Source organism: Cornus florida, unplaced genomic scaffold (genome assembly GCF_030987335.1).
Source record: "Cornus florida cultivar Cherokee Brave unplaced genomic scaffold, ASM3098733v1 CherokeeBrave_3.0.0_Hap2_Chr08, whole genome shotgun sequence".
Lineage (NCBI taxonomy): Eukaryota > Viridiplantae > Streptophyta > Magnoliopsida > Cornales > Cornaceae > Cornus > Cornus florida.
In genome coordinates, this window is record NW_026775578.1 from 56896687 (window position 1) to 56922511 (window position 25825).

Here is a 25825-nt window from a genome sequence, read left to right on the forward strand (position 1 = left end):
TAGTTGTTTATTTATGCAGACGTAAGTCGCGAGATCATGCACATATATTTCTTAGTTATAACGAAAAAGTACAGCAGATCCAGCCTATTCTTAAAATAAATAATTCGCATACACTTCCTTTCCAAAAAAATCAATACACGAAGCACTACGCTAAGATTTATTGGATTTATTGCTAAAATATTGGTGTTAAACCCGAAACTCCCAGTATGCTCAAGAACACTAAAGGTTAATTTCTGGTCAATAATTTGCAATGCCAGAATGAATGGCACATAAGCATGAACACAAACTCAGTCCATTTATTTACAAACCTCTTAAGATGTTACAAAATCCAAAGGTTATATGGATTTAAATTTTCATATAGATTGTGATTGGGAGAATTGAAACGGTATCTTAGAATTAAAATTTTAAAATAAATTAAAAAATTAATTCAAACTTTAAAATCACCTTTTTCCAATTTCAATTTTAAAGCACCCCTACTCCCAAATACAACCCATTATTCAATTACGTTTCACCTTTGCCACTTGATAAAATATGAGTTAGCATTAGGATGTTATCAAATGAATCCTTCTGTAATGAACCGTCTTACCCTAAATGGTTTGTTGCCCAATCCTTCTAATCTTTTCACAATCATATATTCATGTTGCATGGATACAATCTATCTATATATAATATATTTAAATATATCTTTACATTTTAGTTGGTCAATAATATTGCATTACGAGTTTGAAGAATTACGAGTTCAAATAATAATTAATCTAAATGAAATTAAATTAAATTCAAACACTACTCTGTAGAATACACGATTTTAGTAAAAAATAAATAAAATTAATTTTTCTATTAAAGAAAATGATTAACATGTATTTTTTTTATTCAAATTTTATTTCAAAATTTGTAAGAGTATATATGAAATTTTGAATCTAAATTTTATATCTAATGTAGTAAAACTATATGTAATTTAGTAAGGGTAAAAAGGTAAGATTTAGTACTTTAGAACTTAAATAATAATAAAAATATTTCAAAAGTAAGACTTCTACGACAAGTGTAGCAATGCTAGTGGCTGCACCAAGTATGATCATTTGGATCCTAGTTGGAATATATTGGCTCCTAATCTAAATTCAAAACAATTACCACCACCTTCCTAACCATTTATTAACAAGTGTTACCATTATTTTAGAAGTGCATTGAAATCCAATATATATATATATATATTTATTCTAGTTCAATATGCCAAATTTTCTTATCTATCCCTTCTTTTGTTTCATTTTATTATTTTTTTTCGAATTTGCTCTGGTGAAAAATTTAGTTATTTAATTTTTTTAATTGACTTAATCACTTATTTGACATCCGATGAAACCCGTCACTATGAGACAAGATGATTTTGCACTTGCTTTGATGAGTTGGAAGAGCATTTTTAGTGTGTTTTATGACCATCAATAGAGCTAGAAAGCTTGTAATCGAAGAGATTTTGGATCCAGTTTGGAATATCTGGGCTCCTAGTCTAATTTCAAATCCATTACTACCACTTTTCTAACCATTTGTTACATGTTTTACCATTATTTTAGAAGTTTACTGAAATTCAATATTTTATTTATTTTTTTCGTTCTAGTTCCAATATGCAAATTTTTTTGTCTTTTTTTTAAAAAAAAAAAAAAATTAATTATGAATTACGTTTAATTTGTTTGAATTTGAATATATATTACCATTTTCTGGACACATGCTTTCGTCTCAAAATTTGTCACACCCTAAAAGGTACTGAAAAAGTCATTAGAGAAAGATGAATGGTTAGTGTAGTTTTCTAAATTTTTCGTACCATTTGACCTTTTTCTTATTAAAAAATATATATAAATTAGGTTGAATCAAATGGTCATAGTCGCATTATATTTCATTCTTGGTAAATTGTCATATTAATTTGTTATTCACGCCTACAAATTTACAACATTGTCATTTTTGTATTATTTTGTGAAAATTCATCCAAAATGGATCTTTTGATTCCCCACATATTTCATGAACTAGTGGTTTAATAGTTGGATTTGAGATGTTGGAGGATATTAAAACAACCTTTGAATCTCTTCTACTATAAACTATGATCAGCTTCTCCATCTATTATATATATATATTCACATGGAAATTTGGCAGGAGTTATTGTGCGCCTAAATCCATCCATATTTAGTCAAACATATTGATTAATAGACTTCCTTCTATCATAATAGATTATTAATTTTCCATTTATGTTCTTTGGTAATGATGTTAATTAGTGTAACATTTGCTTAGAAATAGTAATTAATGTTGTTTAGTCAAACATTAGAAGATTCAGAGAGCTATACGGGTGGAATGTCAATCTGTTCTTTGAATTTTGCACTTGTCTCTTATTTAATCAAACAAATACTTTCTTTAAAAAAAAAAAAAAAAAATTATCATAGTTGTTTATTTAGGGAGGCTCAAGCACACTAAAGGTTAATTAATTTCTGGTCAATAATTTGCAATGCCAGAGAATACATGTTAAACTCAGTCCATTTATTTACAAACCTCTTGAGGTAGTATATAATTTTCCAAAGTTTATATGGATTTAAATTTTCGTATAAATTTAGGCTTTCCCAAACCTCTAGTGGAGAGGTTTCACCAGGTAAAATCCTGAGATGTAAGGTTTAAATTATTGCAGGCATACCAAATTTAAACATTTTTCTTGTTATTGGCTACTGCTAAGCAGACCAAAAAAGACTCCAAAAAAAAAAATAAATAAAATAAATAAATAAATAAATGGAAGAAGAAGAAGAAGAATGTTTTTGAAAAATAAATGATATTTAGTGGTGTAAATACATCCATCCAACAAACCAATAAGTGACCGTTACCTAAGTCACAAATAGAATATTTGAGAGGTGAATTGTCATCAAAATTGTCATTGTAATCACACATTCATCGTGACAATATAGTTTCAAATTCAATAAAAAGTTGTTGAATATGTAAGTCATAGAACAATGCATAAATTGTGATTGGGAGAACTGAAATGTACCTCAAAATTAAAATTTTAAAATAAATAAAAAAATTAATTCAAACTTTAAAATGACTTTTTCTAATTTCAATTTTAAAGCACCCATGGTGGAACTCCCAAATACAACCCATTATTTAATTACGTTTCACCTTTGCTACTTAAAATACGAGTTAGGATTAGAATGTCATCTGATGAGTTGAATCATCTTAACCGTAAATGGTTTGTTGCCCAATCTTTCTAATATTTTCACAATCATATATCCATGTTGTATGGATACAATCTATTTATATATATATCTTTATACTTTAGTTACTCAATAATATTGCATTACGAGTTTGAATAAACCAACAAATCCAAACCCAATGTCACAAAGATGGAGAGGTTGAAGAGTTTCAGTGTCGCCGCCACTCACCCCAGTAAAGCCATTGATGGATCCCTGAAATTCGAAGTGAATTTATCAATTCTTCTATGGCGATTCGAAGTGATAACCCTATATATATACAGAGTAGTGTTCGATTACTTTCTGAAAGTAAGAAATTATATACTCACTTCTAATTGTAGCCTTAGACATAATCATACGGTAATTAATTAATTAATTTGTTTTTCTTTATTTTAAGAAACTTACATTTTCTTTCCATATCATTAAATATCCTTAAAGAAAAATGACAGAACTAGACAATTTATTAAAGGAAATAAGAATAAAATAATTTGATTATTTTTTTGCTAGATTCGCAACCAGAATTTAAAATTAAAAGTTATCAGTTTTAGTTTCTTTCCACACTTTATCAATTCTATTGATAAATTATGAAAACATATACTAAATGATTTTAAATAAATAAAGAACATAATTCTCCATTAGAATACTATAAATTTAGGACCTTAAAAAAACTTTGAATTTGCAATGATATTATACATATTTTGGCATGCTTTTATCGGATCAACACTTTAAACATTTAATTTACCCAAAAAAAAAAAAAAACACTGAGAACATGTGGATGGATATATATAGTATATTAAGAGTTGTTTTGCAAGACATTTTTAAAAAAAATTGTGAAGCCAATAGTAGTCTCTTAATTCTAAATTAGTTGCTGAACAAATTCAAAATATTTTATTAAGTTGAGTATATAACATGGATCAATCTTGAAATTTAAGTTTTGATTATAATCAATACTTCTCAATCAATCTTTATTTAACCGCCATTTTATAAATCTTTTTTGATTAATTTTATTCATGTTTACTTTAATAAATTGTCTGGCATATTTAATGATATAAAAAGAAAATGTAAGTTTCTTAAAATAAAGAAAAAAGAAAAAAAAAGTTAATTAACTAATTGTCGTAGGATTATATCAAAGGCTATAATTAAAAGTGAGCATACAATTTTTTGCTCCTAAGGAGTAATTGAACACTACTATATATATATATATATAAATTGATAACTTATCTGATACTCTTTTTCTATTAATGAACTCTTTGATTACTACTATTTTAGTACTTTTGAGGATTAAACTTTGTTTTTCTGGTAGTGTTTTAGAGAGGGAAAGGGTGAAGACTTGCACCGATACAGAGCGAAAGTAACATGTAAAAGAAGAGGGAGAAAAAGAGAAAAAGGAAAATAATTTGCCGGAATATCTCGCCAGTTCACGGTGGTGTAGTTGGCCGGTATGTCCAAGTTCATGGTGGAGTCGTTCACCGGGAAAAAATATTGCCAGAAAGAGAGGGATAGAGCAATAGAGGGGAGAGAATATTTTGTTTGTCCCTTATTATTTTTTAATTTTTGGATATTTCCATTGTTAAATTCGCATAATGTCATTATTTGTACAAATTAAAACAAGAAGAATTTTTTGCGCATTTTGTACGTATTGAGAGAGTTTTTTTGCACTTAACTCCTTGAATAATAATAAAAATATTTCAAAAGTAAGACTTTTAGTGTAGTTGGAATACATTGGCTCCTAATCTAAATTCAAAACAATTACCACCACCTTCCTAACCATCAAAAAGTGTTACCCTTATTTTAGAACTGCATTGAAATCCAATATATTATTATTATTATTTTTTTATTGTAGTTCACTATGCCAATTTTTTTTATCTGCCTTCTTTTGTTTCATTTTATTATTTTTTTCCCAATTTCCTCTTGTCTTCGAGTTTGGACATGCATGGTCATTTTCTGAACTTTGAGATTCGCCATGTCCAAAATGGTCAAAACGTACACAAACAAAAATAATAATAATAAAAATATCATGAGAAAATAAAGGAAATGACCCTCAAGTTTACTGTGAATGGTTAGTAGAGTTTACTAAATTGCATATACTATTTGACGTTTTTCATAAATAAAAACAAAAAAGAGTAAAAATTAGGTTGAATCTCATGCTCACACTCACATTCCATATAATTCTTGAGAAATTGTCATATTAATTGTTTATTCATGCTTAGAACATGAGTTATTTTGTGAAAAATCATTCAAAATGGACAATCTCATACGAATAATTTAAAAAGGTTGTAAACTAAATCCAATACCAAAAATGAAACCAATATCATTCATAAATAACTGAATCAAATAAAGATCATATATAGAGACCTGAATTTTACATATTGAAGATACTAATAAACTAAATCCAATATCATTCATAAATAATTGAATCAAATTAAGATCATATATATATATATATATATATTATAGATGAATTTGACATATTGGAGATACTAAAAACAACATTGCAATAAAGATCATACATCATTTGTGAAAAAATTATGATATTTAACAGTGTAAATAGTAAAAACATCCAACAAACCCATTAGTGCTAGGGCTGGGCAAAAAATCCGTGAATCCGATCCAATCCGTACGGATCGGATCGGATTGCTAAACCCACGGATCGGTGGTGGATTAAAAAAATGTGAATCCGTAGTTCACGGATCGAATTACGGATTACCCTGTCAAAAATTCGATCCGATCCGTGAATTCGATCCGTGGCTAATCCGTATATATATATATATATATATATATATATATATATAATATTAATATTATACAATATAATTATTTATTTATTATTTATTACTTTGGGAGTTGACCAGTGGACCACCGACAGATTTGTAGAGCAAAGAAAAATCAGAAAAATAATTTATTAAGCACACATAGCTATTAGCTTCATCTTTTCAGTGTTAGAACACTGGGGGTAGTTGGATCTGAAATAAGCATCTGGAGACCACAATGTTGATTGGAATTGAACAAGTCTTCTCTCGAGAGGGAGATCACAGCGAACCAAGGTCGCATGGCCAGTGAAGAGTCAGTCGAATCGGTTTGAATTTCTTTTGGATTTAGGGTTCACTTGCGACTGAAGAAATCAGAGACTACCAACAGCTGATTGTTCTTGTTCTCGTTGATGATGAATCGATGAGATCGAGAATGATTTGAAGAAGAAAATCAACATGATGGAAAGGTCTCGGTCTCATTTGTTGATGATGATGATTGTGAGAGAGAGTCGAAGAAGAAAGAATGACCCCTAAGAGGAGATCGGAGAAGAAGAAAGTTAGTGGACTGGACGCATGTGAAAAGTAACCATATGAACCCTAGGAGGAGATTGGAGAAAAAAATGGAGATGGAGATGAAGATGAAGATGAGATCCATGGATTGGATCTAATCCGATCCGTTATTTCACGAATTCGATCCGTGGGCTAACGGATTGGTGGCAGATTCAAAATCTCCTAATCCGTTGCGAGCGGATCGGATTAGGATTTATGCCTAATCCAATCCGATCCGATCCGTGGCCATCCCTAATTAGCGCACTATAACCTAAGTTGCAAATACAACTTTTGCTGGTAGAATAGGAGAATTTTCATTGTTATCACACAACCAGTGCCACGATTTAGTTTCAAATCCAATAAAAGTTATAGATGGTAGAATAATTCATAGATCAATCCTTAAATTATGTTTGAGAGTGTAAATTTTGTTAGTATCCGGCACACACCATTGCCAAATAGAACAAATAAAAGGCATAAGCAAAATTTGCGTGGTTTGGCAAGTCGAAGAACAACTATCTTTATATCAAAATTTATTACACACTCTTTCTCTTCTTACAAACTTGAAGATGCAAGAAATTTCTCGTTTTATTTCAACAGAGTTTCATTACACCTCAATATTTTTTCTCCCCTCTTTCCCTCTATTTTCAGTCTATTTATAGACTGTTACAATGATCCTAGAGGTTTCCTAATTAATTCCTTGCACTGGGCCATGTTCCGAGCTTCCCTTGACATGGACTCGATAATTTTTAGCAAGTCTTTAGCATCACTATTCAATCTTGGGCCTAGCTTGAGAATAGTTGGTTCGGATCAGGATCACCTACTTGACCCATTTTGTGTCATGTGGGCCGTATCCAATCCGCGCCGTACTTGGTGTCCTCAACTGCCCCCATTATCACTCCCTAATTAATTAGGGTGTGATTATTAATGGCAATCAATCATGACTCGGCGGCTCAAGATGATCACGTGGGGGAGTGTGTGGTCGGTTCAAGAATTAATGTTTTGAATTTCGAAAACCCTTCAGTCTCCTGACGTCTCAGCTTTTGGGTCCACTTTGTCTTTATAAACTAAGGAGCCCATACTCATACATCTTTCTATTGTCTCTATCACTTATCACTATCAATCAACTCTACTGGTTGGCCCTTCCAAGCAAATTAAATCCTCGTCGGTGAATTCTCACACAAGATTTTCCCTTTTCAGTTGTCCTGCCGTGCTTTTGTGAACTTCAACTCTGTCGAGGTTAGTTTCGCTTTCCTTTATCTTTTTCTTTCTTTTTTTTTAAAACAAAAATTTTACATACTTCCTTGTGATCTCTACTCGCTTTCGCCATGCCCATCGATTTAGATGTTCTTCGCATGAAACTTCACCTTCCCAGTGACATTCACATTAGGGAGTTCCTTAGTAATGTGGATATTAGGACTGGCACCGCCCTTCTTCCCAGCAAGATCTTGTTTTCCCTTCTTCATCTAAATGTTGTTAGATTCCCTCTGCACCTCTTCTTCAGTTACGTTTTCAATAGGTTGGGGCTTTCCCCTCTTCAGGTGAACCCCAATTTTCTTAGGGTTCTTTCTGTTCTGCTACTTCTGAACCGTGATAGGGGTCTGGATCTGGATATTATAGATCTTTTCCTTTGTTACAAGGTCAATAAGATCAGACTGTACGACATCTATTATCATTTTTACCCTATCAAAAAGAGGTCAATCTGTAAGGACAAGCTTGACTCGGAGAAAGGTTGGAAGGACAACATAGTTGGGGTTAGAGGGGCCTGGTTTGCTCCGGCTGCTAGGGATTACCCTATCCCAACCTCCTTTGGTGAATGTTCTGTCTCCTCGTACCAAAAATACAAAACCCACAAAAGTGATTGTCCTTGTGAAGTTTGCACTCCTCGTTTATGCACTTTTCTATGTTGTTCCCTGGGTATTCCTTTTAACGAATTAAGCTACGATATGTGTAGGGATAGGATCAACTACCTGAAGGAATACGTTCTGAACAACGTTCCTTCCTATTCTGAACTTCTTGTGTCTGAGAACCTTGCTGACATCTCACTCCTCGGCAGCACCATGAGTCAACTTCGGATTCCTTCCTTCAGCAGGAGGAAAGACCCTCCTAGAAATATTGCCGCTCCTGCTCCGACTCTTTCTCCAGCCTCGGCATCTTCTTCTGCCACTACGTCCAACAATACTCCGGATGTGGTGATTGCCACTAATCCAATCTCCAATGCCTCGCCTGTTAATCCGAACATTGCCCCCCGGGTTAATAACCCCTCGGCCATCATTGCATTTGCTCAGGACAAAGAACGAGGAAAAAGACCCCAACCTGACAGTGAACCCAATCTTAATGATGTTCCCTTGGTCTTTTGACCGCGCTCGAACTTTTGGGCTGAGCACGCCCACATCTTCCTAGAACAGGACAATCGTCCCTCCTGGGTCTGGTGGAGCTAATGCCTCTCTTTCAGGATCAATTCCTTGGACCCCCCGATTCATTCACTCAGATGGATCGATTGTCCAGTCGAACGACACGATGTTAAAAGAAGGTCAAACCGCTATGGCTTACTACAAGCATTTATGGTCTCCTAAAGATATTGAGTTGGCCAAGGCTTTGACTCAGAAGGAGGTGTTCAACCATTTTCCTTTGGCTGCAACGAAGGTAATTCTCTTTCTTCACTTAGCTAATTTCAGAATGCTTTCGTGCTTCAACTTATTTGAATATACGTTCGGCTTAATTAGTATTCATGCATCTATCTGCAGACTCTATTCGGCATAATGGCGATGCAAAAACACATTGAGTTGGCTAACGCTCGGGCATGCAGGCTTGCCAGTGGGCTTGAGGCGGCTAACAAAGAAAGCAAGATCATTAGCACCCAGAATACCGAATTGATGGTGCAGCTGCACAATGTTGAGAAAGAGAGAGACGTTTTGAAAAAAGATTCGGACTCTCTTTAGGACGAGAAGAATGCTCTCCAGCTCGAGAAGAGCATCCTGCAGACCGAGTGGGAAACTTTGAAAGCTGAAAAAGAAAATCTCCAGCGCTTGCTGGCTGATGAACAAGCCGAAAGAATGGCTTTTGAGAAGAGGGCTTTAAATGAACACAATGCCCTACTTGGTGTAATTGGCAGGGTTGATGGTGGGATGAGGGCTCTTCATACTCGTTTCTCTAGGACTGGAGCCCTTAGGTATGCTCAGGGGTACAGAGATGGCTATACCGACTGTTCTCCTTCTAAAGGTCAAACCAGCTCTTATGCAGGTCCTGTTGACGTTGACAAGGAGCTGAATATTAGCCCTGTTGGAGTCTATACTTATCCAGAGCCTACTCCTGCCGAACATATCTTTGATGAGTGCCAAGAAATTGTTGCTTCGGGGGTCGTTCATATCCCATCGGCTGCCTAACCTCTGGACGTTCCCCCTTTGACCTCCGTGATTCCCCCTGCACCTGTTGCTGAGGGTGGTACCCAACAGGATGGAACAATCATTCAACTCGACTCTCCTCCCCACGGGGAGAGTACAATCAATGAAACTGAAGGGAACTCTGAGCGCGGTCAAAAGACCAAGGGAACAGGCAGGACTGATTAACATCCTGGAAGTATATCACTCTCTTTTTGCATTGTACTCGTTTTGTCAAAACAGTCTTTGTAAATTAAACTGATTATAAATTCAATGAAATAGATGTTTTTTGACCAGTTTTTGTCTTATAGTGTTTTTAACATCTCATTGTCGCCTCTTAATATCTTTTTTGGCAAGTGTTTTGCGTTAGGCCAGAATGCCACTTGCCACTTGGCTTTTCATTTTTAGCAAATGTTTGGTGTTCGGCTCATTGTGCCAGCTACCATTTACTTTACTTAAGTGCCTGGTGCTCAGCGAAAATGCCACTTGCCACTTGGCTTCTTATTTTTAGCAAGTGTTTGGCTTTCGACTCATTGTGCCAGCTGCCACTTACTTTGCTTAAATGCCTGACGCTCGGCCAGAATGCCATTTGCCACTTGGCTTTTTATTTTTAGCAAGTGTTTGGCGTTCAGCTCATGGTGCCAGCTGCCACTTACTTTGCTTAAGTGCCTGGCACTCGGCCAGAATGCCACTTACCACTTTTCTTCTTATTTTTAGCAAGTGTTTGACATTCGACTCATGGTGCCAGCTGCCACTTACTTTGCTTAAGTGCCTGGCGCTCAGCCAGAATGCCACTTGCCACTTGGCTTCTTATTTTTAGCAAGTGTTTGGCGTTCGGCTCATTGTGCCAGCTGCCACTTAATTTGCTTAAGTGTTTGGCGCTCGGCCAGAATGCCACTTGCCACTTGGCATCTTATTTCTAATGTAAACCTTTGGCGTTCGGCTTATAGTGCCAGCTGCCACTTACTTTGCTTAAGTGCCTAGCGTTCAGTCACCTTTTTGGAAGAAAATAATACTTTTTATAGATCTTTTGAGGATTTATACATTTGCAAGCACACAATTGGAAAAGAAAAACACTACCCAGACTGGAACTCAATACTCAATATTCTATTGGTAATACCTTTTCAAAGACATAGCATTCCATGGCTTGTTTATCATATGCCCCTTTCCCTATGACTTCTGCAACTCTATACGGTCCTTCCCAAGGTGACACCATTTTCTTGACAATTCCAACCTTTCTTTTTAGAACCAAATCACCAGGTGTAAAGTCCCTATGCCTCACCTTTTTGTTGTGACTGTTCATTAGCGTCTGCTGATATGATGCCAGCCTTACTGCCGCTGCATCCCTCTTCTCTTCAAGCAGATTGAGGTTGAATTTCAACATGTGATCATTCTGCTCTTGATTCCATGTTAGGCTTTGAATGGTGGGAATTAGGTGCTCGACCGGTATTACTGCCTCAGTACCATACGTCATGGTGAATGGGCTCTCTCCGATCGGTCGTCTGGAGTTGTTCTGTAGGCCCGCTGGACGTTCGGGAGCTCATCTAACCATTTCCCTTTTTCTTCTTCAAGCTTCTTCTTTATAAAAGCAAAGATCGTTCTGTTCATGATCTCAGCTTGACCATTTGCCTGTGGATGGCTAACCGCTGCTAACTTTTGGTTGGTTCCGTATTCTTCCAATAACTCCCTCACTTGCTTGCTATCAAGATTAATCCCATTATCCATAACAATCGACCTCGGTACACCAAATCGACAGATGATATTACTCCAAATGAAGTGCCTCACTTGTGTTTGACTCACGCTGGGATATGGTTCTGCCTCTACCTATTTGGTAAAGTAGTCTGTTGCAAGCAGAACGAACTTATTCTGTGATCTGGCAGTCGGAAGCGGTCTAACCACATCCATCCCCCATTACGTGAAAGACCATGGTTTGGCCATTACGTACAAGTCTTCTGGTGGTTGGTGGATCAGCGGTCTGAACCTTTAGCACTTATCGCACCTTCTTGAGAACTCCTCTGCATCTTGTGACATGTTCGGCCAAAAATACCCTTGGATCATTGCTTTGTGCGCTGAAGACCTCCCCCCTGAATGATTACCATAAACTCCTTCGTGGATGGTTCACAGTATCTGCCGAGCTTCCGTGGGGGTAACACATTTCAAGTAAGGTCCCAAGAAAGACCTTTTATACAACTGGTTGTGTACTATGGCATACTTTGCAGCATTCAATCTGACATTCCTTGCTTCATCCCTCTGCTCAGGCAAAACTCCATCTCGTATATATGTCATAATTAGATCTATCCAGCTCGGCTCATATGGTATGACATTCACTTGCTAAGGATCCGAGCTTGATGGCTCTTTAAGGATAGATGGCTGGCACAACACACCCACCGGAATCACCCTTGTCAGTGTTTCCCCAGAACTCGGCGCACTGCACGCCAACCGATCGGCATCCTCGTTACGCTCCCTCGGCAATTAGATAAACTTGATCTGATCAAAACTCTCAGCCTCCTGCATAACGGCTGAACGGTATGCCTCCATTGTTTCATCTTTGGTTCCATACTCCCCAGTCACTTGCCGAACGACTAACTGCGAATCACTAAAAACGACTAAGCTTTTGACCTTTAGCTCTTTGGCCAACCTCAATCCAGCCAATAATGCTTCATATTCTGCTTTATTATTGGTCGCCCTGAACTCAAGTCTGATCGCCTAGCTCAATGTGGTGCCTTCTGGTGTCTGTAACTTGACCCCAATTCCTGTCCCCATCTGATTCGAAGAACCATCTACAAAAAGCTTCCATGAATAGTCTTCAGGATTTTCCTCTGGCTCTGTCGCATCACATACCAGTAGGAAATCAGCCACCGCTTGCCCTTTGATGGCCGTTCGGGGTTCATACGTTATGTCAAAGGAGCTTAGCTCTATTGCCCACTTTGTCATTCGTCCAGACAAATCTGGCTTATGTAGGATCACCCTTATGGGAAATGTGGTCAGAACGACTATAGGATAGGATTCGAAGTAATGCCTAAGTTTCCTCTTTGCATTTACCAAAGACAAGATTATTCGTTCGGCTTTTGAGTACCTTCGTTCCGGTTTGGTCTATGTTTTGCTAACATAGAAAACGGGGAACTGCTTACCCTCTTTACATCGTATCAGAACGCCGCTAGTGATAAGCGCCGAATCTTGTATATTCAAGCGCCCTAAATTGCATTAGTTAAGTTCTTTATTTATGTATTTATATAGATTATCTCCACTTGTATGTTTTTGCACATTTTCAGGTCCATTGGCCAAAAAGAAGCAAGAAGGATGCTTTGTGGAGTTTTGAACATCAAAGGTGCCAATTCTGAAATTCTGGCAGCAGTGAAGCCCGAACTTTGTTTGCCATTTTGACCTTGCAAACTTGAGAACTGGACTTCCATTATAAAATGGCATATTTAGAGCTCTGAATTAGCTTTCCAAATCTTCAAGCGGTTCATCATTCAGAGCTTGGAGCAGAGATTTATGGCCTTGTTACCAGAGGTGCGCAGAACTGCCTGGCAGCAATGAAATTCTGCCTTGATCTTCATTTTCAACCAACCATCCTTGAGAATTGGATCTCTACCAAAACATGAAGTTTTTAGAGCTCTGAATTAGCTTTCCAAATCTTTAAACGGTTCATCATTTCGAGTTCAGAGCGCAAAGTTATGGCCATTTTACCAAAGTAGGTCCGGGCGGAGCAAACCAAGCATAGGGCATTCTGGCCAATTTTCGAGTGCTCGAAATTAGGGTAGATTGCTTCACGAGATCAGCAGTGGAGTTAGGAATTTGCTCACCATTTTGACCCAGAAAGCTCGAGAACTGGACTTCTATCATAACATGAAAGATTTAGAGCTCTGAATTAGCTTTCTAAATCTTCAAACGGTTCATCATTCGGAGCTCGGAGCAGAGAGTTATGGCCTTGTTACCAGAGGTGTGCAGAACTGCCTGGAAGCACTGAAGTACTGCCTTTCTCCCCATTTTCGACCAACCATACTTGAGATTTGAGTCTTCATCAAAACATGAAGTTTTTAAAGCTCTGAATCAGCTCTCCAAATCTTTAAACGGTTCATCATTCGGAGTTCGGAGCGCAAAGTTATGGCTGTTTAACCGAAGTAGGTCTGGGCGGAGCAAGGCAAGAATGGAGCATTCTGCTCCAATTTCGAGTGTTCGAGCCCTTATTTCGAGTGCTCGAAATTAGGGCAGAATTGCATCCGTAAATGGCCCATTTTCAGCCACTTGCATCTTGGGTTCCTCAATTCTAATTTCCCTCTTTAATGGTTGGTTGGAGATGTTGGTTGGTGGGGATTTTTTGAGCCTTATCTCTAGAAGATAAGAGAGGGAAGCGACACAATACATTAAGCTACATTTTGCAAGATAGAGGAGAGAGAAGAGAGCAAAAAAGGTGTGTTCTTGGAGCTAGAAGAGGGGAGCTCGAAAATGGAGGTCAAGGCTTTGCTTCCTCCTTCTTCTAGTGCATCAATGGGTAACTAAACCTCCATCTAGGGAGGTGATGAAGCTCTACCTTGTAAGCATGTCTAGTTTTTGATTTATTTTGGGGAATGAAATGTATATTTGGCTAGTTCCATGGTCTAGAGCATGTTACAAATTGTAATGAAGATTTTGAATGTTTGAATGACTATGTTGATTTACATACTCTTGTCTTAGATTATTTAATCTCATAGTTGTATGGCTTATAGTTTCATAGTGACAATGGAACTAAGATTATGGAACGGTTTTAATGGCATGGTTTTGAGTAGTTTGTTAATCCATAGCTTAAGAATTTCTTTTGATGAGTTAATCTTGTGACTTGATATCATGTGCTTCCACCAATTGATTAATTGTTTGACAATCTCTAGCTTAGTGAGCATGTCTAGGGTTGCATCTTAGTTTAGGTAACTCAACCATGTGAAGCTTTGATAGGTTGTTCTTACTCTTTAATTAATTGAATTTCTTGAAGATATTATAGTAGTCATGTATTATTATATATCAAGGTCATTTCTACATTAATTCCCCAAATCAATCATATAATTAGCTTGTGTAGAGGTTTGGAGTGGATTCACTTCCCTAGACTTCCATCTCTAAATCTTCTCTTTTGATCTCCTTCAATTTATTGTTTTATGCATTCTGAATTTGTAGTTTAGTGACAAACAAAACAAACCCTCCATGAACACCCCTTATCACTCTAAAATGACTCTAGACACTTAGGTTGCCATAGATTAGCGCAGTCCCAGTGGTTCGACTTACCCTACCAATAGCCCTATTTTACAATGATTCGTGCTATTGCGAAGGTTGATGTTAGTTGATCAACCGATCAATTTTTGGCGCCGTTGCCGGGGACTTCCAGAAGTCATTTACCAAAGAAAGTGAGGTTAACCAAAAATGTTAGTGCGATCATTCAGCACAGCACTCCTCCGAAGTATAAGGATCCGGGTGCCCCCACAATCTCTTGTGTCATTGGTGACAACAAAATCGAGAGGGCCCTCCTTGACTTAGGAGCTAGTGTGAATTTGATCCCATACTCGGTTTACTTACAACTTGGGTTGGGAGATCTAAAGCCAACTCCGATAGTGTTGCAATTTGCTGATCGATCTATTAAGCAACCACGGGGAATTATTGAAGATGTGATCATAAAAGTGGACAAATTCTACTTCCCGGTAGACTTCGTGGTTCTTGATATGGAACCAGTCCATGATCCAAGAAAACACATTCCCATAATTCTCGGACGTCTACAGCTAATGCTTCCATTAACTGTAGATCCGGATTGATGGATATCTCTTTTGGGAATATGAATGTTAAGCTCAATATCTTCAATGCTGTGCAACTTCCTTCAGATGACAATGAGTGTTTTGCAATCACTATTGCTGATGAACACATTCAAAATCCAATCCCACCTCCTTCAACGGAGGATCCCCTACATGCTTGCTTGGTCCCTTTTGATTTTGAGGATTTTGGTGTGGACAAATCCATTCGGGAAGTTAACTCCTTGCTTGATATTCCATCACCATTTTCCTCTCCTTTATAGGAAGCACCAAATCCATTTCTATCTTGGGATTGTCCATCTCCTTCCATTACTTCACCGGAGTTACCTCAACATTTTGAAGGTGAACCACCGGACAAGGGTAAGGAGAATGTTGGCAAGTTGCTGGAAATTCTTCTAATCATTCCGGCCCAATCTAGAATCATTGTCCATGATACTCAACCTATGAACAAACCATTTGAGTACAATGAGGTATATGACTTGGATATTGTAAATATGAAAGGTCATGATCCTCCCATTGTTAGTCAAGACAGTGACATTCAACGAGCCTCCATAATCTCGAACAAGCAACACCTTTGCTTAAATCTGAAAATAAAAGAAATGAGATTAAAAGCGATGCTCAAATCCTCTAAGGCCAAACTTGTTTCTCTTCGGAAGGATCAATATCCCTCACCATTCATTGATCCAAGTTTGAGACCATATGAAGAAGGCAAGTTGCATACGGAGCGTTAAGGATCCATCTCGCCAATGGATCCCGATCCTGGTTCGTCTAGTTATCGACATTAAATTTAGCAAAGCAAGGGAAGAAATTCTTTCGATGTTCCAAGCTTCCCTCCTTTCAATTGCCTGAGCCTTGAAATTTTCCAGGAAATGGTTTCAAAAAGCCAAAAATTTGATTTTTCTGGAATGCTCTTCAGTTGTGTTCCACAATTTTAGACCGGCTTCTTAGACCTTCTCAACTTTTGTTTTCATTCCCGAAGTTTCCGGCTCTATCAGGCAATTTTCTCGAACTTTCGATATGGCACTCACATGCATAACCTCTCATCTTCAATGCATTTTTGAAATGTCCTTAATCTCATTCATGCATTGAAGAGATGTTCCAAAGCTTGAAAATTTCCTCAAAATCATCCATGCATTGTGTGAGGTTGCAAAAGTTGGGAAATCTTCTTGAAATCATCCATGCACTCATTGAAATTTTTTTTTTGCACAGTTTGAAATATTTTCTAAATTTTCCATGCATTGCAATGAAGTGTAGAGTTTTACAATTTTCCCTCCTTGCATTAGAATGGATTGAAGTTCAAAAGTTTGAAAATTGTCCATGCATTAGAACGAAGTTGAAAAGTTTTCAAAATTTTCCATCCATGCATTACATTGGAATGAATTTGCAAAGTGCTAGAAAAATTTTCAGAAATTTAATTCATGCATTGTGTGATGAAGTGCAAGGTTTAAAAAAAAAATTTCCTACATTCATCCATGCATTTGAAGAGACCAAATCCCATCCATGCATTGAAGAGATGTTCCAAGGCTTGAAAATTTTCTCAAAAACCATCCATGCGTTGGATTGGAATAATGTGTCAAGTTTCAAATTTTCCATGCATGGCTTGAATTTAGGACTGACATGCAAATTTTCAAAAATTCTCTATGCTTAAAATTTTCATTTTTGAGAATTCTATCCATTTTGCATCATGTTACAAAAAGCTTGAAAATTTTCTTAAACTCATACATGCATTGTGTGCAGTGCAAAGTTTGAAATTTTTTTTCCATCCATGCAAAAATTTCAATCCATTTCATCCATGCACTCAAAATCTATCCATGCAAGATCTTCCATGCATTCAAGTTGGCTGAAACATTCAATCTCCAAGTGCCAATTCATTTCCAAGCTACTGAGCCAATTTTGTGCCCTCCAAATCCCATTCAGATTGCTCCAAATTACCACACCAATTTTGCATGCTCACTGCCTAAGTTTGGAGCGCTTTAGCTCCCATTTGGAGTGCTCTAAATGTGAACCAATCTCATCCCAAGCTACTGCCTTCATTTAGAGCACTCTAGCTCCCATTTGGAGTGCTTTAAATGTGAACCATCAATCATGCAAGCTCACGATGCATCCATGCAAGCTCACTACCTTCACATTGCAACCATTCAATTTCCATGGTGTGTAACTTCATTTCCGCACCTACTGATGCCAATTTCGTGCACTCTAAAGTCCAGTTGAGTGCTTGAAAATTCCAACCCAAAAATTTGAACCCTCTGCCTCAATTTCGAGCAATCTCAGCTCCATGTTGAGTGCTCGCAGCTGCCCTCTTCCAAGTGCCGCACCCACTGTCGGATCTTCGAGCACTCGAAGATCCCATTCGAGTGCTCGAAAAGCCTTCAACCCACAAATCTTGAGCCCTCGAACTCACTCTAGGCATCAACCTCACAAACTCCACCCTCCTTCACCAAACCAAACTCTCGGCATTTACCAACTCATCCACCATACAAACCCCCGAGCCCTAGCAACCCTCACCACCATGCAATCTCCACTAACCCGTCCCTCTTAACTTATCCCACACTCCAAGCCACACCTCTCGGCCACCCTTTCATCACCCACAAACCATCACCTACCCTCGGCACACCACCTTGCACACACTAAACTAACCCACCACCAAGCCACCACCCACAACTCCACATACCAACCCACCTCACAAACCATGCTCGAACTCCACCAACCTGCACACCTCTCACTCTCGGCATCCACCCATAAACCATGCCAACCCAATCCTCACAGCAAACAATCCCCTCTCGGTATTTTTGCATACCACCATATTAACCAAACCAACTCCCAAGCCCCATGCATGCATGCCCCACACCATGCACCAACCATATCAACCTTTGGCCCTCTTCCTTTTTGTCTTGCACACCACGTGTTTGACGAATTGCCTAAGCCAACTTCATCTCTCTAAATGCACGGCTTTTGGCATTATTTTGTTTTCCATTTTAAACTTATGACTCATGTGTGCCAATTTGTATTTTGTATGGATTTTTACCTTGCAATAACATTCATCTTAGTGTTTTCATTTCTGTTTTGATTTTTCTTAAGAGACCTATGCTTTTACCTGTGTATATTCCTTGTATTTTGATAGGTCTTCATGTCCAAGTTTGGGGGACGCAGTTGCGCACTCACATAGCTGAACATCTTCGCCTTTGTCACTCCACTTGGTATTATTGTTCCTTTCCCCCCTTTTTGCTCTTATTTTGATTTACTTGTCTTTTCACATTGAGGACAATGTGACATTCAAGTTTGGGGGTGCATTTATGCATTTTTGGTTTCATAATTTTTGCTAAGCAATGATAGTATAACTTGACACTTGTCGAAGATGAAGCATATGTTTAATACCTTGTGTATAGAAGCAATTGACATTTTTGAAAATAAAGAAAAATTTGAGTTGAAATGATCATGTAGATTCAAATTAGTCTGTATAAATGTCTCAATTAAATTCTCGCTGGATTTGACACTCTTTTAAGCTTCACAATGCACAGATGCACATTGGAAACTTAACTGTGAGGCATGCAACTTGATCGACCTTGACCTTGGCCTAGTTAATTTGATTTGATGAACCTGATAGATGAATATCTTTGGCATGATTTAAGTTGGACCTAATGTAAAAAAAAAAAAAAAAAAAAAAAAACTGAGAAAGAAAGAAAAAAAAATGATGACCAGTTGACGTTCGTAGCCTTTCCAACTCGAGCTATTAAGCCCTAGGAGTGTCTATACACTTAGCACCCTAAAGCCGTCTGGTTTGGGAGTTGTTGGCCTAACGCTTGCTACAAGGGTTGGTTAGAAAGCTTAAAGGACTTAAACATTGCACGGTCATTCAAAAAAAATTGTAATAAACATGGTTCGTTGGAGTTCGTAGCCTTTCCAACTTGAGCTATTAAGCCCTATGGAGTGTCTCTACACTTAACACCCTAAAGCCATCTAGTTTGGGAGTTGTTGGCCTAACGCTTGCTACATAGGTTGGTTAGAAAGCTTAAGGGACTTTAGCATTGCACAACCATTCTATGTTTCGCTTATGAGTTGCAATAAATTGTCAACAAGCAACAAAAGTTGTCTTGTAAATAAAATCATGCTTTAGGGACCTCATTTAAAGGGGAATTCAATGATTTGAAAACTTGTGCTTGGGAATTAGAAAAGAAAGTAAAGCTGCATGTTGAGAATCCAATTCACTTTCACTGAAGCTAGAGTTGATTTCCATTCAAGAGATGATAATTGAGTTAATTATATAGACTTTGATGTTGATGCATGTATGTGGAAATGTATTTAGCCAATTTTTGTATCAATGCTTCATATATGCAAGGTAGTTTTCCCAATGACCCCATCTCCAGTTTTTGTCTGTTTCAAGTTGTATTTGAGCTATGTATCTATTTTATTTTACCATGGTAGATATTTTTGTAGTAGCAGTCCCATGTTTGTCATTCCATTGAGTTTTGCATTTTGGTTTTGCTAAGGGACTAGCAAAATGTAAGTTTGGGGGTGTGATAAACGTCGAATCTTGTATATTCAAGCGCCCTAAATTGCATTAGTTAAGTTCTTTATTTGTGTATTTTATATAGATATCTCCAATTGTATGTTTTTGCACATTTTCAGGTCCATTGGCCAAAAAGAAGCAAGAAGGATGCTTTGTGGAGTTTTGAACATCAAAGGTGCCAATTCTGAAATTCTGGCAGCAGTGAAGCCCGAACTTTGTTTGCCATTTTGACCTTGTAAACTTGAGAACTGGACTTCCATTATAAAATGGAATATTTAGAGCTCTGAATTAGCTTTCCAAATCTTTAAGCAATTCATCATTCGGAGCTTGGAGCAGAGAGTTATGGCCTTGTTACCAGAGGTGCACAGAACTGCCTGGCAGCAATGAAATTCTGCCTTGATCTTCATTTTCGACCAACCATCCTTGAGAATTGGATCTCCACCAAAACATGAAGTTTTTAGAGCTCTGAATTAGATTTCCAAATCTTCAAACGGTTCATCATTTGGAGTTCGGAGCGCAAAGTTATGGCTGTTTTACCAAAGTAGGTCCGGGCGGAGCAAACCAAGCATAGGGCATTCTGGCCAATTTTCGAGTGCTCGAAATTAGGGCAGATTGCTTCACGAGATCAGCAGTGGAGTCAGGACTTTGCTCGCCATTTTGACCCAGAAAGCTCGAGAACTGGACTTCTATCATAACATGAAAGATTTAGAGCTCTGAATTAGCTTTCTAAATCTTCAAACGGTTCATCATTCGGAGCTCGGAGCAGAGAGTTATGGCCTTGTTACCAGAGGTGCGCAGAACTGCCTGGCAGCACTGAAGTACTGCCTTTCTCCCCATTTTCGACCAACCAGACTTGAGATTTGGGTCTTCATCAAAACATGAAGTTTTTAAAGCTCTGAATCAGCTCTCCAAATCTTTAAACGGTTCGTCATTCGGAGTTTGGAGCGCAAAGTTATGGCTGTTTAACCGAAGTAGGTCTGGGCGGAGCAAGGCAAGAATGGAGCATTCTGCTCCAATTTCGAGTGCTCGAGCCCTTATTTCGAGTGCTCGAAATTAGGGCAGAATTGCATCCGTAAATGGCCCATTTTTAGCCACTTGCATCTTGGGTTCCTCAATTCTAATTTCCCTCTTTAATGGTTGGTTGGAGATGTTGGTTGGTGGGGATTTTTTGAGCCTTATCTCTAGAAGATAAGAGAGGGAAGCGACACAATACATTAAGCTACATTTTGCAAGATAGAGGAGAGAGAAGAGAGCAAAAAAGGTGTGTTCTTGGAGCTAGAAGAGGGGAGCTCGAAAATGGAGGTCAAGGCTTTGCTTCTTCCTTCCTCTAGTGCATCAATGGGTAACTAAACCTCCATCTAGGGAGGTGATGAAGCTCTACCTTGTAAGCATGTCTAGTTTTTGATTTATTTTGGGGAATGAAATGTATATTTGGCTAGTTCCATGGTCTAGAGCATGTTACAAATTGTAATGAAGATTTTGAATGTTTGAATGACTATGTTGATTTACATACTCTTGTCTTAGATTATTTAATCTCATAGTTGTATGGCTTATAGTTTCATAGTGACAATGGAACTAAGATTATGGAACGGTTTTAATGGCATGGTTTTGAGTAGTTTGTTAATCCATAGCTTAAGAATTTCTTTTGATGAGTTAATCTTGTGACTTGATATCATGTGCTTCCACCAATTGATTAATTGTTTGACAATCTCTAGCTTAGTGAGCATGTCTAGGGTTGCATCTTAGTTTAGGTAACTCAACCATGTGAAGCTTTGATAGGTTGTTCTTACTCTTTAATTAATTGAATTTCTTGAAGACATTATAGTAGTCATGTATTATTATATATCAAGGTCATTTCTACATTAATTCCCCAAATCAATCATATAATTAGCTTGTGTAGAGGTTTGGAGTGTATTCACTTCCCTAGACTTCCTTCTCTAAATTTTCCCTTTTAATCTCCTTCAATTTATTGTTTTATGCATTCTGAATTTGTAGTTTAGTGACAAACAAAACAAACCCTCCATGAACACCCCTTATCACTCTAAAATGACTCTAGACACTTAGGTTGCCATAGATTAGCGCAGTCCTAGTGGTTCGACTTACCCGACCAATAGCCCTATTTTACAATGATTCGTGCTATTGCGAAGGTTGATATTAGTTGATCAACTGATCAGCTAGTTGCAACGTTTGAAACCCCAAGGTATAGGAAAAACTTCTCTCCTGCTTTTGGGGCAGTCAGGACTGGTGGGCTTCGCATATATTCTTTCAACCTGGTCAATGCTTGCCTCTGCTCATCCCCTCAGGATTGCTTTCCGTGACTTCTTATTGTATCAAAGAATGGCTTGCATCGGTCTGACAACTTAGAGATGAATCTACTCAGTGCTGCTATACGTCCAGTGAGAGCTTGTACTTCCTTGATAGTACTTGGTTCTGCATTTTTTAGTAGAACTTCTGCTTGGGTTGGGCTAACTTCAATCACTTTGTTGTTGACTATGTGGCCAATAAATTGCCCAGATCCTACGCCGAACGAGCACTTGGTTGGATTCAACCTCATTCCATATTTTTTCAGCATTCCGAACAAGCTCTTGCAAATGTTGCAAATGATGGTCATTCTGTTTGCTCTTTACTACCATGTCATCGATGTAAGCCTCCACAGTCTTGCCCATCTGATTCTTGAAAATCCTGCTGACCAACCTCTAGTATGTAGCTCTGGCATTCTTCAGACCGAACGGCATGACCTTATAACAATAGATCCCTCGTTCAATGACAAAAGAAGTCTTTTCCTCATCGTTCGGATCCATTGCGATTTGATTGTAGCCTGAATAAGCATCCATAAAGGTCAGTCGTTCGTATCCAGTCATAGCATCCACCATCTGATTAATCTTTGAAAATGGAAAGCTATCATTCGGGCAGGCTTTATTCAGATTGGTGAAGTCAATGCAAATTTTCCACTTTCTATTCTTCTTTTGCATTACAACCACGTTCGACAGCCAGGATGGATATTGAACCTCTATGATGAACCCAGCTTCCAGCAATCTATCAACTTCATCAGCGATGATCTGGTTGCGCTTCGGGGCGAACCTCCTTTGCTTCTATCGTACAGGCTTAACGCTCAGATCTACATTGAGGGAATGACAAAAGACAGAGGGTCAATCCCCGACATGTCCGAATGGCTCCAAGTGAACACATTTGCATTCCGGGAGAGGATATCAACTAACTGGCACTTTTCTTCCTCTGCAAGCCCTGAGCCCACTTTCGTGGTTTGGTCTGGCCTTAAATGATCAATCTGGACATCAATTAAAGGTTCATCGGTCAACACCGAGGGCTTCTCCTCCTCGTTCGTGCTGGGGGGAGACTTATGTAATTGTATGCTGGGCTAACAGAGCGGATGAGAGCTTTTCCCTTCCCTGCGGCTTTCAGAGTCACCAAGTAACATTCCTTGGCAGTAACTTGATCCTCATGGATATCAATCACCTTGCTTTCATCCGGATTCAAACATTGCATTACCTGGTGTAAGGTCGATGTGACTCCCTGGACCCTATGAATACACCCTCTTCCCATTAGCAGATTGTACGATGGATGGATTTTAACTACTACAAAGCTTTCAACAAGTTCCCTTTCGGAAACTCGGACAAATAATTCTACTGTGCCGATCGGTTTTACTCGTTTTCCATCGAATCCCAACAACGAATTTCCAGTGCATTGAAGCGCCTCCGGCTTGATCTCTAGCCGATCGAAAGTGACCTTTGGTATAACATTTACACTGCTCCCTGGATCAATTAGCATTCTTCGCACTAGGCATTCGGTGACTGTCAAGCTAACAACCAAATGATCTTCATAAGGAACTTAAACTTGAAGCAAATCCGTTTTGTTGAACTTTATATGTGTTGATGCACGCTGCTGGTACAGAGTGTTCACGCTACCTATCCTTCTCTTCATCTGTGCTTAACGGAGACGCATTCGGAGCAACTCTTCAGACTTTGATGTCTGTTCAGGTTAGCCATGAATTGCATTTATAATCCGAATGGGCTGAGCGTTATGGTGATTCGGTTTCTGATTTCTTTTGACTTGCTCAGCTGGTCGACTCTGCTCCTGTGCTGGCCCTTGAACATATCCTGCAAAGTCTCCCCTTGCAATCAACATCTCCACTTGCCTCCTTAAGTTCCTGCACTCATTAATCTGATGACCAAAGTCACTATGAAAAGCACAATGTTTAGATTGGTCCCTCTATTCAAGAGGTTGTCTGATTAGTAATGGAGGATAAAACTTATCTTTGTTCTCTTGATATAGTCGTGCTAGAGTGACATTGAGGGGAGTAACCAGCTCTTATTTTTTGGGCCTTTTCTCTACCTTCCAAGAGGTCTGACGTTGTGGTGGAGCTTGTTTTTGCCAAATCTTGGTTTTTAACTTCTCCTCTATTAAGATAATCGACGTTTTTCTTGCATTAGCTACTTCCTCCTCTTCCAAATGCATGAAACCATCAGCCCTTTCATTCAGCTCATCCATAGTCTTCGGTGTATCCACCACCAAGCTTGTGTGGAATGGTGTCCCTCAATTCATGGCCAGTTTGAATGATTGAACCGCCGTGGACGAGTAACATTCCATTACTATGCTCTTAACAAGATTGAACCTGGTGAGGAAAGCTTGAAGCCGTTCATCTTCATGCCGCTTCATAGTGAAAAGGCTTAAAACATTTTTTGCTGGGCGCTTATTCCCGTAGTACTGGCTGATAAACTTATCACTCAAGTCTTGGAAGCTAGCGATTGAGCCTTGAGTCAGATTCTTGAACCAGTTGAGGGCTGGCCCTACCAAGCATGTAGGGAAGCATTTGCACATCAGAGGGTCATTGTTCGTATTCAAAGCCATTTTTAACTGAATGTGGTAAATGTGATCGATCGGGTCGGTCGTTCCATCGAACAGAATGAAAATCGGCATGGAAAACTTCCTCTGATTTGGAGCGTTCAGGATTTCGCTAGTGAACAGTGATGCAATCGTTCTTGCGGAGGAACGGAGTGCTTTATTCTCCCTTGAAAACTATGGTGGAATCCTCAGATCTGCAGATTTTCTTTCTGAACTCCTGTAATCATACGTCGTCATTGAAGGCCGATAGGGTGGATCAAACGATATGACATCTGTGAATCCCCTATGCCACGGCGATGGAGCTCCATGATGGCCAAACTTTATTGCTTCATCATGTCGTAACCTTTCCGGAGTTGGATCAAAAACAGCGGCTTCTTCTCGCATGATCCGTTCGCGATGCGGATCCAAGTGGATAGATCCTTCCCGTTTCTCCATCTGATGGACATTTGGAGGTAAATCGCTTGGCACAATCTCCTTGCAATGAAGATCCATATGATTGTTTCCTTCTGGATCATCGTGATGAGCAGCACTGGATAACACAACTCCCTTTCCTACTGGAGGTGGCCTTAGAAGAGCAGGAGCCTTACGACACTCCATTACAGCTCGCAATTCTGCATTCTCTTTTCTTAATGCTTTGATTACACTCATTAACTCATCAAGTTTCGACTGTTGGCCATTATCCAATGGATTTGAGCTTTCACCTCCGATCATCATTCCTAACCAGAGCAAAGTCATTAACTGCAAATTTCTAATCAGATCTGAGTTTCACTAATGCAATCGCACTAGATCTAGACTCAAATCA

At 38.4% G+C, this 25825-nt stretch overlaps 1 protein-coding gene across 1 annotated transcript; it reads right to left on the minus strand.

The window, feature by feature from the left end:
• Positions 1-22859: 22859 nt before the first annotated feature.
• On the minus strand, positions 22860-23949 carry LOC132270311 (uncharacterized). Its single transcript, XM_059771494.1, has 3 exons — positions 23545-23949; positions 23351-23449; positions 22860-23255 (listed from the first exon to the last, which is right to left on the minus strand). Exons 1-3 carry the CDS (start codon positions 23947-23949, stop codon positions 22860-22862), a joined length of 900 nt encoding a protein of 299 aa, XP_059627477.1.
• Positions 23950-25825: the final 1876 nt, after the last annotated feature.

Excerpts from the sequence above, each read along its gene's own strand:
- LOC132270311 (XM_059771494.1), bottom strand. The coding sequence starts at position 23,949 with ATGCTAATTGATCCAGGGAGCAGTGTAAATGTTATACCAAAGGTCACT. Across the intron at positions 23,450-23,544 it reads GAAAAGCTCTCATCCGCTCT|ATTGATCATTTAAGGCCAGA; the intron begins GTTAGCCCAGCA and ends ATTGATGTCCAG. Across the intron at positions 23,256-23,350 it reads TCCTCTCCCGGAATGCAAAT|AAGCAAAGGAGGTTCGCCCC; the intron begins GTGTTCACTTGG and ends CCTGTACGATAG.